This window comes from Dermacentor variabilis, chromosome 9 (genome assembly GCF_050947875.1).
Source record: "Dermacentor variabilis isolate Ectoservices chromosome 9, ASM5094787v1, whole genome shotgun sequence".
Taxonomy (NCBI): Eukaryota; Metazoa; Arthropoda; class Arachnida; order Ixodida; family Ixodidae; genus Dermacentor; species Dermacentor variabilis.
This window is the reverse complement of record NC_134576.1, coordinates 11,332,972-11,346,531: the sequence shown is the minus strand read 5'-3', so window position 1 is coordinate 11,346,531 and position 13,560 is coordinate 11,332,972. Positions and strand designations below refer to the sequence as shown.

The window sequence follows — 13,560 nt, the reverse complement described above, 5'->3', positions numbered from 1 at the left end:
AGCATTTTTTGATTTTGTTGCAGAAAAAATGAGCATTTTAAAACTGCATCTGAAGGTACAGATGGTGCCATGCTTTTTCTGCTTAGCAAACAGTTTTGTAACTGCGCAAACAAACAACCACAGAGAGAGAACACACAAGGACAGACGCAGAGAATAAAACAAATGTTCTATGCCAATGGAAAAGGCAAGGCCAATGTCGTCATTCGACTGCATGAACTTAGTAACAGCTTCAGAGTTTTTTGTTTCAAATGGGTCGCTCACTTCAAGGTGCGACAAACACTTCTGCAAAAATCAGCTTACATCGTACTGCCAAGTTTCTCTTTCACGCACGATGGACCGGAAGAGGATATCCCCGTTGTGCGTCTTGGCCATAAAAAACATGATCCGTCTGTCCTTGTGTGCTCTCTTTGTGGTCGTTTGTTCGCGCAGTCATAAAACTCTTTGCCAATATGCATCAACTCGCCCAACAAGTTTTCCTCTGCTTCAAATGCCATCACTGGTGGTGCTCTACAATGGATGCACAGTGCCTGTAGGTACAATTACTGGTAAGGCCAGTGTGATGTGCAGCTTAACGACTGACGCTGTGGCAGCTCTCAGAGTCTTGCCGATATTTTGCAATGCCAGTGCCTGGAATAATGTAACTTGTAAAATCCTTGCCGTCTTTCAAAAGTTATCTTGGATCATAATGAAGAACCACATGCAACCAAAGGCCGAGGCTTAAGCAGTAAAACTGAGGCAAACAAATGGCAGGCACTCTGCTGTCCTGCTTTGAAAGATCTTGAAAGACCAAATGTAATGCAACAACCCTTATTGAGGGAGCTGAAACAAATTGAGAAAGTGGTTTGATTCTTGCTGAATGTTGCCAGTTTGAGTTTCCAGCGGCAGCCTGTCCGGATGCAGAAAACTTTGCAATGAATCAGGTCTGCAAAACCTTGTAGCTCCACCACTGAGTGTGGCCGGTTGCGCACTCACAGGAGCAGCAGCGGTGGCTGTCATGTCTGGAAAAGTGGTAACGGGTGCATGCAGAGGGTGGTGTGCCGAGATGAGGCCTGTAGCAATTGATGCAAGTGGTTGGAGATGGCCTTCACTGGACAGGAGGGTAATAAAGTTAATGTGAACTACACCTGTGTGGAGCTGATGGTGTGCAGTCTGTGATCGCACCACCCATTCAGTATGACTGCTGAAATTTTAAGAAAATGAAACACCGTTGGCACTCATTTATTATGTCCATCACAGAGTAATGAATATGTAGACTTTCTTTTTTTTTTCTGTGATGATTACAGCCTTGAGTTGAAGGGGTAACCATTTTATTTTTTCTCAGTTCAGTAAAATTTTTCCACAGTGTTCACAGTTGGATTTCACAAACTGGGATTTGCTCGCATGACGTTGGACAACTGGGCGAGCACACTGCCTTCTCAAAGCTTGTTTGCGATGAACAGTCGTCAGAGTCGAGCAGTGGACACTGCTGGCACCAGCAGGCAGGACTAGATGAGGCACGCAGGAGGATCACAGCACACGCTAAGCTTGTCCCATCTGGAGCACACCACTGTTGTGCAACGCCTTGGCCGACTGTCTGGCTGGAAACCACTACAAAACCACCCTGTCTTTTCTGTGGTCTGCACTGAAGTATACGCAGTGGGTGCCATTGTTTGCGTGCATCGGCATAAGAACAACTTGCTAGTTTTCACAAGTGCACGGAAGAAGAGTGAATGCGTGCATCGAGTGGCTTTTCGAGATGGTTCTTGGCCCCACCACCTGGCAGTGCTGTCAAGCTGGTTGTCCCTGGAACTCGCAAGGCACACAAGCGTTGATCTTCGAAATGAGCAGGTTTCAGACAAACTGCTTCTTCCGGCGTTCTTTTCTCCTAGGTATACCTGCAGTGTGAAGTAGAAAAGGCACATCTAAAAAGACCTTCCTTTCTCTAGTGCATAGCAGCTTCCATGCAAAGTTCTTGCATATGAAAGTGCAAGTGTTACACTGGCTTGCAGAGATCAACACTTTTGGTACCAAAACTTAAATTAGTGCCGTGATTACCGCTCACATGAAATTATGCAGAGCATTGAGAATGTCCCAAACATCCAGGTGCGACAGCAGAATGTGGTGTATCATCATCGTGTCACCACCATAATGTGCATCATAGTCTTCTCAGGTGCTATTTAGAGACTGTTATTTAACAAGTTAGAGGTGATTACCACAAGGTACTTGTAGAAGTGTCGGTTATATTTTTTTTGTTGTATAGACTTCTAATTCATAGCCGATTGAGCCAAAGTGAAGTTTCATTGCTGCATTTGTTTCTCTTTAACTTCTCTGTGGGCCGTATTTGATAAAATAGGCTTGCCAATCTTGCAACTATGACATTTTACATAACGCAGACATGCGCTGTGCATAAAAATAACTTGAGTGCATACGTTCAATCCTTAATCATTGTTATAACCAAGTTGAATCTGAGACTAAAATATGTTCACTATATTTTGGTGGGCCTAAGCAGCCAGCTTGGCCAGACAGGAGGCCAGCAATTAGCTGGCCAATTGGTGTCCTGCAGTGCTGAAGCATGGTGCACGAACAATGCTTAGTTACAAGAAACCTTCCAAAGCAATGCGATGGCAGTGATACAGTTAGTGCGAATAATGCATGCTGACTGGCTAGCCAGCTGACTGAAGCTGCTGGCCACATCAGGTGCTCTTGTTCAGCGTGTGAGAATTTCGCAACTGTAGTAGACATTTTGAGCTGCAAGCAAACAAATATTTGCTTCACTGTAAGATATTGCATCATATCTCGCATTCTCAGTTTCTTTATAGGTAAAGGAAACCCACTTATATGAAGCATGGTAACACAAGATTTAGTTTAATTAATTGTATCTTTTCATGATTGTGCCACATCCAAATGCAGCTGCACTTTTTTTTTTTTTCATTCGTAAGCAGCTACACATTTCTTGCAGGTGCTGCAATTGAGTGCAAAATAATTTATTTGGAAAGGCTAACGCGTGGTATGAAGACAAAGCTCTCTGGTTTTGTTGAAAAAAAATTATTGTTTTCGTTACGAGCTCCATCAGAATTATCAGGTGAAGTCCAGTTTGCAAGATCCCATGTGTGTCATTTAGCTGTACTATTTCATGCAGCTAATTTTCCTCGTTGTATTCACACATTGCTTGCCTTCAACCCAGCACTGAAACTTGGTGGAAAACTTGCAATCAAAACTAATGAGTTTCCAAGATGCAACCTTTCTGGTAATATCTTTGTAAACAACAATTTACCACCACCTGCCCTACAGATGTGCAATAATTGACACGTGTGAGGTCACACTCTACTGTGAAATAGCAAAGCATTTTGGCAAAATGCGTTCCTCGCATACTTTGGGCAAACCCCGAGTGGTCAAAGTTATGCAGACCTGACCTGCCCTGCAGTTTTCCCATGTCAAAATTCACATTCTGACATTGTGAATATTGGAAGTACGTAGTATACAAGCTCCTGGGAAAAGATGCTTTTTGTGTATTGACATGATCAGCCACCCTCCAGGGTATGTCATCACGTTTCGATTATCTTTCAAGTCTCTTGTATGTTTAAATTTTTAGCACCCCCAGACACTGACACTGTATTGCAGAAGGAATTCTAAGTCTTCCTAATTTCATTAAAAAGTTTCATAGGTAACTTTAACTGCTAGCAAGTATTTCTGTATCGTGCCTGAAAAAACTTTGCTTCCTTCAAAACTTTTAGTACTCTCTTATTTGCTAAGAGTGATGAGTTCTGCATGAAGAATCATTATTCATTAGTTTATGCACTCCTTTCTTACATACTAGGCTGTAAAATGGAGGTGGGTGATCGTAATGAACTTTGAATATCATGATGTTTCATTTGAATGATTACTGTATAAATTAGGACATTTTTTTTTATGTAATGCTCTTGCATTATTCATATGTCACGAGTGCTCCATTGCCTAGCTTGCTTAATTAGTCACTGCATTAGTCTCATTTCTTTTCACATTTCTCCACTCCATTCACATGACAGTCATAACAATATGTAGGCAATTTTTTATCAATAAAATATGGTATTTTCAATTTTTTTGTTGCTTAGCATGGTACTATAAGGTCCTGTGAATTAAGAGGCAGCCACAAAATAATTGAACAATATTGAGATCTAAATAAGTTTTCCTGAAAAGTGGTGACAGCACATTCACTAAGCAGGAGTTATTTTCACTTACGCACCTTCGGTTTCCAGCTAATATAACAGTTAAATAACACCTGTGGCTAATGCTGACAATGTAAGCATGTTTGTTTTCGAGACAAAATGTTTTTGAAACATTGTCTTTTCTCATGTTAACAAGTCTAAACTTGCATAGTTTTGCTGACTGCAGTTCACCTCAATGTGCGTGCATTTGAACGACTTGAACAAGTACTAGCACGACACTTTCAGATTGCCATTCTTTTACGTAAATGACAGTGTAAACCCTTTGAACCCAAGAATAGTGATACTCATTTCTATGGGCCAGTTTTGTTAGTGACTACAGTCTCAAGTGGTGCATGACAGACTGGCTCGCTCAATTCCTGTGGCTGCTGCCATACATAAGCGCAGACAAATGTGCATTCCGGTTTGCTCTATAGGCAACTTCATTATTGCTGCACAACGTCAACACTCTGTGTCGTGATGTCACAAAAATGTAGAGGACGTCAGGTTTGGCATTTCAAGGTGGCCTCGTTTTAGTGTGTCAGTGGCTTTTCCCAACCTGCCGAGTGCTGCACTGTGGGCAGCTGCACTTCCGGATTTCAAGGCACGTGTTTCTTTAATTATGTGTGTACTGCAGTGAAGATACAGTACACACATGCAACCTGGAAACTGCACACTGTGGGGTGGGCCATGCGCACGTGGTATGAACTTGGTTGAAAATTTGTGCTTGTGGTACACATTCTGCCTGTCTTCGTGTCCTCATTTTCATTGGACCATTACATGTATTATCACCATTGCATTACCGCTTCACCAGCAGAGAGGTGTGTTTCAATTGATCACTTGGAGGCGAATAAAAAAAGGAGTGTGCCTAGCAGTGGAAGATCCTGCTCTGGCTTTGATTGAGATTGCATCGGTGAAAAAAATCGAGCCTTCTGCCACTGCTGCTATTCATGCTGCTTTTTTTAGCATCCAACAGGGGTCACGTATGTTTATAAACACATGTGCATGCCTGTCTGCTGCATTTGAGAGAACTGATGCATGGAAACGCACCAGGCCTTGGGAGAATTTAAAGGGCAGCCTTCGAAATACTGGACAGCTGCACCTTGTCACTGTGTGAGCATCTGAGGGAGAGAGTGTACCTACGCCTGGCGCACCTGCGGCCAAAGAACCCTTCGTCGCAGAGACACCGGTTGTGGCGGATGCAAACGCCATGAACACAGCGCCGCTGGCAGTGCTCTGCAAAGAGGAATGCAGGGGTTCAGCACACAGCTTCTTTTGCACGGAATCGCCTACGGCAGTACTGTCCACAGTGTTGACGCACTGTGGACACATACTATAAAAGAGATCTATTTCTGAAAGGTTAATCAGAGTAGTTCTTGTTTTAGGTGAGGCTGCATCCCTGGGCAATGGAAAGATGCAGTGGCACCGCTGATGGTGAAATTGTATTTCACATTTTTACACGCATTTGCTGGTTGCTGCCGAGAAAGTAAGTGTCAGAGAAAGTGAGAGACAATTAGTGACATAGCAAAAGCTTATAGCACTGGAGATACACTCGTAGTTCTTTATTCTGGGTTGCTCGTTTGAACTTGCGTCACACCGTATGTGCCTCGGCACCAACTATGGCTCATCTCATTGGACACAGAGTCTCAGTGGTGCTCTAACTTGTTCCTTGTGCTTGTGAAAAATATGTGTGGGACATGCATTATTACCACGACTTTAGCTGACCTTGAACCTACGCTGGGGCTCATTCCCGGGGCAAGGTAATGCCGGAAGTTCAAGTGCATGGGCTACACTATGTCGAATGCTACAAGTTCTGAAGGTGCTCTCCAGGAGAGTGAAGTTCGCTCTGATCTGAGTGAGCTGAAAGTTGAGGATAAAATCATAAATTAGATGCTGGCTGCCATAGGAGTGAGTCCTTTAAAAAGAAAGCATGGAAGAAAACACTCGACAGACCTCTGCAAAAAGAAGATCAAACAGCTCCAGAGAAGTGCCAAAAAAGTCTGCATTCATACCTAGGTCTTCCACGGCCATTAACAACTGCTGAAGATTAAAGCGACAAGTTTTCAGTGGGTGACTACATAACTCCAATGAAATAGCTGAAAGAAAGAAGTGAGAATGAAGGAGGATGACTGGGAAAATACAGATTTTGACAGTAGCTCCCATTTCACAGTCACATGAAAAAGTTATGAAGTACTTCGGAGCAACAGGCATGCAAATCTACTCGTATCGGAGCAAAGGATGGCATTTTTGATACGCCCTAAAAAAAAAACAGTGCGCCCCATCGGTGAATAAGTCATATCTTCAGTAAAGAAATTTTATGAGGACGGCTCTGTTAAATATTGTCAACTGGAAAAAACGACATTATCTGCAGTCAATCTGTGAGAACTTCACGAGGAGTGGAAAAAAAGTGAAGTTTTATCTGCATATTCTCTTCATTCACAGCTTTGCCCCTGCCACACTGCATCTCAGCCGGAGGTAGTTAGACCCACACTTTCTGCTTGCGTATGGCGCACTAGAACTTGATGCTCAACACCGCAGGTTTCATGCAAACAACAGAATAATTGTCATCAACGATTGTTATGCCAGATGGAAAAGGAGGACTGCATGCATGGCTGCTGTTGCGTGAGCAGCGATGCCCTTCGGAGGATGCTGGAGAGCACACCACCAGCCAGTTGGTACTTCCATGTTCAGCATTGGATCAGTGGTGTCCGCTGCAGACATGAAACAGCAATCTTAAGTGGCACTGAATCTTATGAGAAGTGTTTATGCATGTTAGAGCTCAAATTGCACCACTTTGTGAGCATGCAGCAAGAAAAGTATTTGAGAGCTCGAAAGAAATGGTGACGAGTTGATTCTTCAATTAGACTTTGCAGAGAGTTATAGCTTCCTCATGCAAGATGCTCCCCAATCCTATAGCTGGGTAAATATACAAGCTACATTACATCCCTTTGTTGCATGCCATTGGTCCAAAGAAATTGGTGCCCTCTGTCCAAAATCACTTGCAATTTTGGACTGTGTCGGGCATACCATAGCTGCAGTGGCTACTTTTCAAGATCAAGTATTGCAAGTACTAAAACATGAATTTGCTAATTTGAAAAAAAAAAAAACCTCACAATTTCTTTGACGCTGCATCGTCACAGTACAAAAACAATAACAATTTTGTGAATTTGTGCTAGCATCAAAACGACTTTAGTTCCAGAGCGGAACCTTTTCTTGTAACATCTCCTGGCAGGAGCACTTTCGATGGCAGCCTGTCTTCAGCTGAGGGCACCCGAGCAGCTTTTTGCACGGTCACAAAAAATATCTGGTATATCTGTGCTTTGGGTGCCAGATCGAAGGGTTGAAGAAAAAGAAAGGGTGCTCAGTAGGGTTGGAGTCCATGATATCCCTGAAAGATATGTGCAATTTTCGCCACTTCATGCCATCATCGCTGATGACTCCAACACTGGGCTCACCTCCTATTCAGCCACACAGGCACTAAAGACTTCCCCCTCCTGAAAGCACCAAACCTGGTCCCACAACCTAACTTCTACTGCGCCTGTTATACCTGCACGAACATATTGATGTGGGAGTGAAACTGCAGCGCCTAGCACCAATCGGCAGCCCTTGATGCCCTTCTGAAATGCCATGCCAGCCAGCCACACTGTTTGCAAGTTGTCAGCCACATGAAAACAGCATACAATCTTACCACCCACGCAGCTGCCGCAGTTGCCCCATAGAAGCCTGCAGCGCAGTGAAACACGCCTAGGGACGTGGCGTGCAACATAAAAAATTTTTTCTCGCCTAAACCTCCAATTAAACTTTCAGAGATAACTATCTTTTGTACACCCTTCCAAATTGTTTCAAGCAAGCATTTTTACTTGGACCACATCATCAAGCTACATGTGCCTGAACATGAGGAATATTGCACATATTTCATTGTTTGTCCCTGTAACACTTCAAAGCTACTCTCCCATCGGCTTGAATACTTTTCTGACACGTTTACTGCCATTTATCCAGCAGTTTTGTTGTCTGTAAAACTTGCCTCAATTGGCACAGAATCATCATATTGCTTCACCCCAAAGCACATCATGGGACAAAGTAGCGGGCTGCCAATGGGAGAGAATAGGAAAGCGCAATTCCTTTTCAAGCAACGAGCAGATTTTTAAGGCTTCTTATGATATGATCAATAAATATTGGGCCCTTCAGTTTTCTTTGTTCTCGTCCATGTGGTATTGTATTTTGCGATGTTTTTGTGCAACCTAGGTTCTGCCCACCATAGCAACATTCAAATCGCTGTAAGAGACAAGCAAAAATAGTTTATGAGGGCAAATCATGCACCAGAATGATTGGCCACAATGTCTTGTGTGGAATATTATGCATCACAAATCTCAAATCCTTACAAGGTGTAACTAATAAATAAACTTGAATAACTTCAGAACAAAAACGCCAGTTTCATAGCAAAAAATTACTCTTAAACATCCAGTGTAAGTGAAATAAAGGTGTCCCTAGGATTGTCTTCTCTAAAATCGCGTAGACTGCTATCACTTTTGTATCTTTTTCACAATGTTTATCATAGCAGCTCCCAGTTACCATTTCTTACCATACCTGCCCATCGAGTGTTTTCTGTCTGGACCACCAATTCAAAATAGAACCGTTCATTGCAAGAACTAACCAGCTTCTACATTCACCTCTTGTCATCGCTATCAATCGGTGCAATAACCTACCGGGAGACATTGCTGGTATCACCGATGATGACGTGCTCACTCGCAAATTAGAGAGTCGTCTTGGGGTGCGAACGCTTATATGTGCGCATCTCATTTTTTACATACATAGCTATATTAATATGTATATGCTTCTTTTGGCCTCCTAACTTCACTGAGCCCTATTATATTCCATTTACTGCTCTCTAATTCCTCCAATAGCACTGCTAGACTCGCCTCACTAGATAACGTTCTAGCGTTAAACGTTGCCAGGTTCATATTCCAATGGCGGCCTGTCCGGAGCCAGGGATTCTTAGCACTCTCTGCTGCGTCGCAGGTTTGACTGCCGCCGTGGTCAGTTGCTTCGCAGCTGCTGGGGACTGAGGGCCGGAGTTTGATTGTTCTGTTCGTATAGGAGGTTGTGGCCAAGTACTGCACCAGGGTGGCCAATCCTGCTTTGGTGAGGGAGTGCGTTACCGGTTCTGGTCACCGGGATCAGGCCACACTCCAGGCCTGTTTTATGCAATTTTATCAACACGCGGATTTTTTTTTTTTTATCTGGTGGAAAATTGCCGGCACCGGGATTCGAACCACGGACCTCTTGCACGCAAGGCGGGTGTTCTTCCTCTGCGCCACCGCTGCAACTACCGGGGCTTAGCGGAGAGACGAGAACTAGGAGTCGGATTCCTGATTAATAAAAATATAGCTGGTAACATACAGGAATTCTATAGCATTAACGAGAGGGTGGCAGGTCTTGTTGTGAAACTTAATAAGAAATACAAATTGAAGGTCATACAGGTCTGCGCCCCTACATCCAGTCATGATGACCAGGAAGTCGAAAGCTTCTAGACATAGAAAGACATAGAATCGGCGATGGGTCAAGTCAAAACAAAATACACTATGCTGACGGGCGACTTCAATGCCAGGGTAGACAAGAAGCAGGCTGGAGACAAGTCAGTGGGGGAATATGGCATAGGCTCTAGGAATGGTAGGCGAGAGTTATTAGTAGAGTTTGCAGAAAAGAATAATATGCGGATAACAAATACCTTCTTCCGCAAACGGGATAGCCGAAAGTGGACGTGGAGGAGCCCGAATGGCGAGACTAGAAATGAAATAGACCTTATACTCTGCGCTAACCCTGGCATCATACAAGATAGGGACGTGCTCGGCAAGGTGCGCTGCAGTGACCATAGGATGGTAAGAACTAGAATTATCCTAGGCTTGAGGAGGGAACGGAAGAAACTGGTATATGAGAAGCCGATCGATGAGTTAGCGGTAAGAGAGAAAATAGAGCAATTCCGGATCAAGCTACAGAACAGGTATTCGCAATTTAACTCAGGAAGATGGCCATAGTGTTGAAGATATGAACGACAATCTTATGGGCATCATTAAGGAGTGTGCAATGGAAGTCGGTGGTAACTCCGTTCGGCAGAATACCAGTAAACTATCGCAGGAGACGAAAGATCTGATCAAGAAACGCCAATGTATGAAAGCCTCTAACCCTACAGCTAGAATAGAACTGGCAGAACTTTCGAAGTTAATCAACAAGCGTAAGACAGCTGACATAAGGAAGTATGATATGGGTAGAATTTAACATGCTCTCAGGAACGGAGGAAGCCTAAAAGTAGTGAAGAAACTAGGAATTGGCAAGAATCAGATGTATGCGTTAAGAGACAAAGCCAGCAATATCATTACTAATATGGATGAGATAGTTCAAGTGGCTGAGGAGTTCTATAGAGATTTATACAGTACCAGTGGCACCCACGACGATAATGGAAGAGAAAATAGTCTAGAGGAATTTGAAATACCACAGGTAACGCCGGAAGAAGTAAAGAAAGCCTTGGGAGATATGCAAAGGGGGAAGGCAGCTGGGTATGATCAGGTAACAGCAGATTTGTTGAAGGATGGTGGACAGATTGTTCTAGAGAAACTGGCCACCCTGTATACGCAATGCCTCGTGACCTCGAGCGTACCGGAATCTTGGAAGAACGCTAACATATTCCTAATCCATAAGAAAGGGGACGCCAAAGACTTGAAAAATTATAGACCGATCAGCTTACTGTCCGTTGCCGACAAAATATTTACTAAGGTAATCACAAATAGAATCAGGAACACCTTAGACTTCTGTCAACCAAAGGACCAGGCAGGATTCCGTAAAGGATACTCAACAATAGACCATATTCACACTGTCAATCAAGTGATAGAGAAATGGGCGGAATATAACCAACCCTCATATATAGCTTTCATTGATTACGAGAAAGCGTTTGATTCTGTCGAAACCTCAGCAGTCACAGAGGCGTTACGGAACCAGGGTGTAGAAGAGCCATATGTAAATATACTGAAAGATATCTATAGCGGCTCCACAGCCACCGTAGTCCTCCAAAAGAAAGCAACAAAATCCCAATAAAGAAAGGTGTCAGGCAGGAAGATACGATCTCTCCAATGCTATTCACAGCATGTTTACAGGAGGCATTCAGAGACCTGGATTGGGAAGCATTGGGGATAAAAGTTAATGGAGAATACCTTAGTAACTTGCGATTCGCTGATGATATTGCCTTGCTTAGTAACTTAGGGGACCAATTGCAATGCATGCTCACTGACCTGGAGAGTCAAAGCAGAAGAGTGGGTCTAAAAATTAATCTGCAGAAAACTAAAGTAATGTTTAACAGTCTCTGAAGAGAACAGCAATTTACAATAGGTAGCGAGGCAATGGAAGTGGTAAGAGAATACATCTACTTAGGGCAGGTAGTGACGGTGGATCCGGATCTTGAGTCTGAAATAATCAGAAGATTAAGAATGGGCTGAGGTGCGTTTGGCAGGCATTCTCAGAACATGAACAGCAAGTTGCCATTATCCCTCAAGAGAAAAGTGTATAACAGCTGTGTCTTACCAGTACTCACCTACGGGGCAGAAACCTGGAGGCTTACGAAAAGGGTTCTACTCAAATTGAGGACGACGCAACGAGCTTTGGAAAGAAGAATGATAGGTGTAACGTTAAAGGATAAGAAAAGAGCAGATTGGGTAAGGGAACAAACGCGAGTTAATGACATCTTAGTTGAAATCAAGAAAAAGAAATGGAGAGGCATGGGCAGGACATGTAATGAGGAGGGAAGATAACCGATGGTCATTAAGGGTTACGGACTGGATTCCAAGGGAAGGGAAGCGTAGCAGGGGGCGGCAGAAAGTTAGGTGGGCGGATGAGATTAAGAAGTTTGCAGGGACGACATGGCCACAATTAGTAAATGACCGGGGTTGTTGGAGAAGCATGGGAGAGGCCTTTGCCCTGCAGTGGGCGTAACCAGGCTGCTGCTGCTGCTGCTGCTGCTGATGATGATATATTAATATGTGAAATTCTGCTTGTATTGCCTACACTGTTCACTGTGTATCCTTTGACTAGATAATCAGCCCAGCTACCTGATTCAGTGTTCTGTTTTCTGTTTTACTTAGAGCAGTTTGGCTTTCTATAGTTTGTATGCGTTCCTGTTAGAATTTCTTTTTATTGCAGAACCTTGCCTTGTGTATTGATTTCATGTATGTGAACTGCATACCCCCCTTCCCCCCCCCCCTCACCTCCCTGATGTGATGCCCTCGGGGTACATGAATAAATATATGACTGATCAGAAGTAGCTAAACGAGATTTTATATTGGCCTTGAAGTCTGCGAATGCCAGCTGAGTCGGAATTCCAGGCCTGTCAACACCACAATCATTGCATCACCACTCTTAGGAAAAAAGAAAGATGCAAACTGCAGTCGCTGTGCTAAGCAGCTCCACTGCAATGTATTATCATGAGCAATATGAGCGGGAACACGTGGCAAATAGCCTCATAGACCTAGTTGCTTCTTGGATGGTGCTGTTGAAAACAGAGGGGAAAGTGGGATTCCGCCAACTGTGCACTCCCGCCGTGGTCCCCACGTGGGTCGGCAGCTCGCGGCATGTCATCGGCCGCCGATAGCCAATAAGTTACGTGCGCAGTAAGTTGCGGTGAGTCATATTGTTTTTCAGTCGTGGTTTGTTGTTATATTTTCTTTTAAGAGTGCAGCTCTTGGGCGCCTATTCCTGCATTTAGCATAAGGTATTTCCAGGTTTACCCCCCACAGGACCTCGTGTATATCTTGTGGAGCGAATTGTGCCACGTTTTACAGGCAGATGGACAGGTTTCCCAGAGCTCTTGAATGCTTATGCTTCAAAACAGTGCTACTGTTGGCCCCGCTTCAGTGCACAAAGTTATCAGTAACCGCCATATCAAACAGCTTTGTCAATGTGCACTGGCTATGCAAACTTCTGCACTTTGTATAAAGAGACGCATGGTGCCAACAGTTATTAGAACAGCGTCCTCCTTTCCACTTTGTTTCCCATGGTGGCTGCCCATAGCAGAGTTCGAGGCTATCTGACACGTGCTCCTGTGTTCCAGCTCATATTGCTCACAATACAGTGAAAGCTCGTTAATTCGAACTTCAATAATTCGAATTTATGGATAATCCGAACTGTACGATTTGGTCCGGCCAAGCTCCACAGAAGTCTATGTATAAAAAAGTCCGTTAATTCGAACGCGAGAAGGTTCCCTCACGGGCAATTCGAACTACGCTCGCCTGGCACACGGCCAGAGAAACGCGCCTACTGCCTACACACAAGGCTGCGTTGCCTCCGGAACGGAGAGAACGGCGAGTGGAGGCAAAATCGGAAAAAAAATCTAACTGGCGCGGGGTCAGGCAGAAGG

The 13,560-nt window shown here is 44.0% G+C and overlaps 1 protein-coding gene across 9 annotated transcripts in view; it reads right to left on the bottom strand.

The window, feature by feature from the left end:
• Window positions 1-1,290: 1,290 nt before the first annotated feature.
• shf (WNT inhibitory factor 1) overlaps window positions 1,291-13,560 on the bottom strand; it is a 415,400-nt gene continuing 403,130 nt past the window's right edge. For 4 of the 9 annotated variants that reach the window (XM_075670778.1, XM_075670774.1, XM_075670782.1 and 1 more), the window contains 2 exons: window positions 5,304-5,396; window positions 1,291-1,874 (listed from right to left, as the gene is read on the bottom strand). In XM_075670778.1, the coding sequence (XP_075526893.1) occupies window positions 1,831-1,874; window positions 5,304-5,396 (137 nt within the window). In that variant the 3' untranslated portion in view covers window positions 1,291-1,830. Of the gene's footprint in view, window positions 1,875-5,299; window positions 6,872-13,560 lie in introns of those variants that run through there. The other 5 variants (XM_075670776.1, XM_075670777.1, XR_012823046.1 and 2 more) reach the window with 5 other exon arrangements.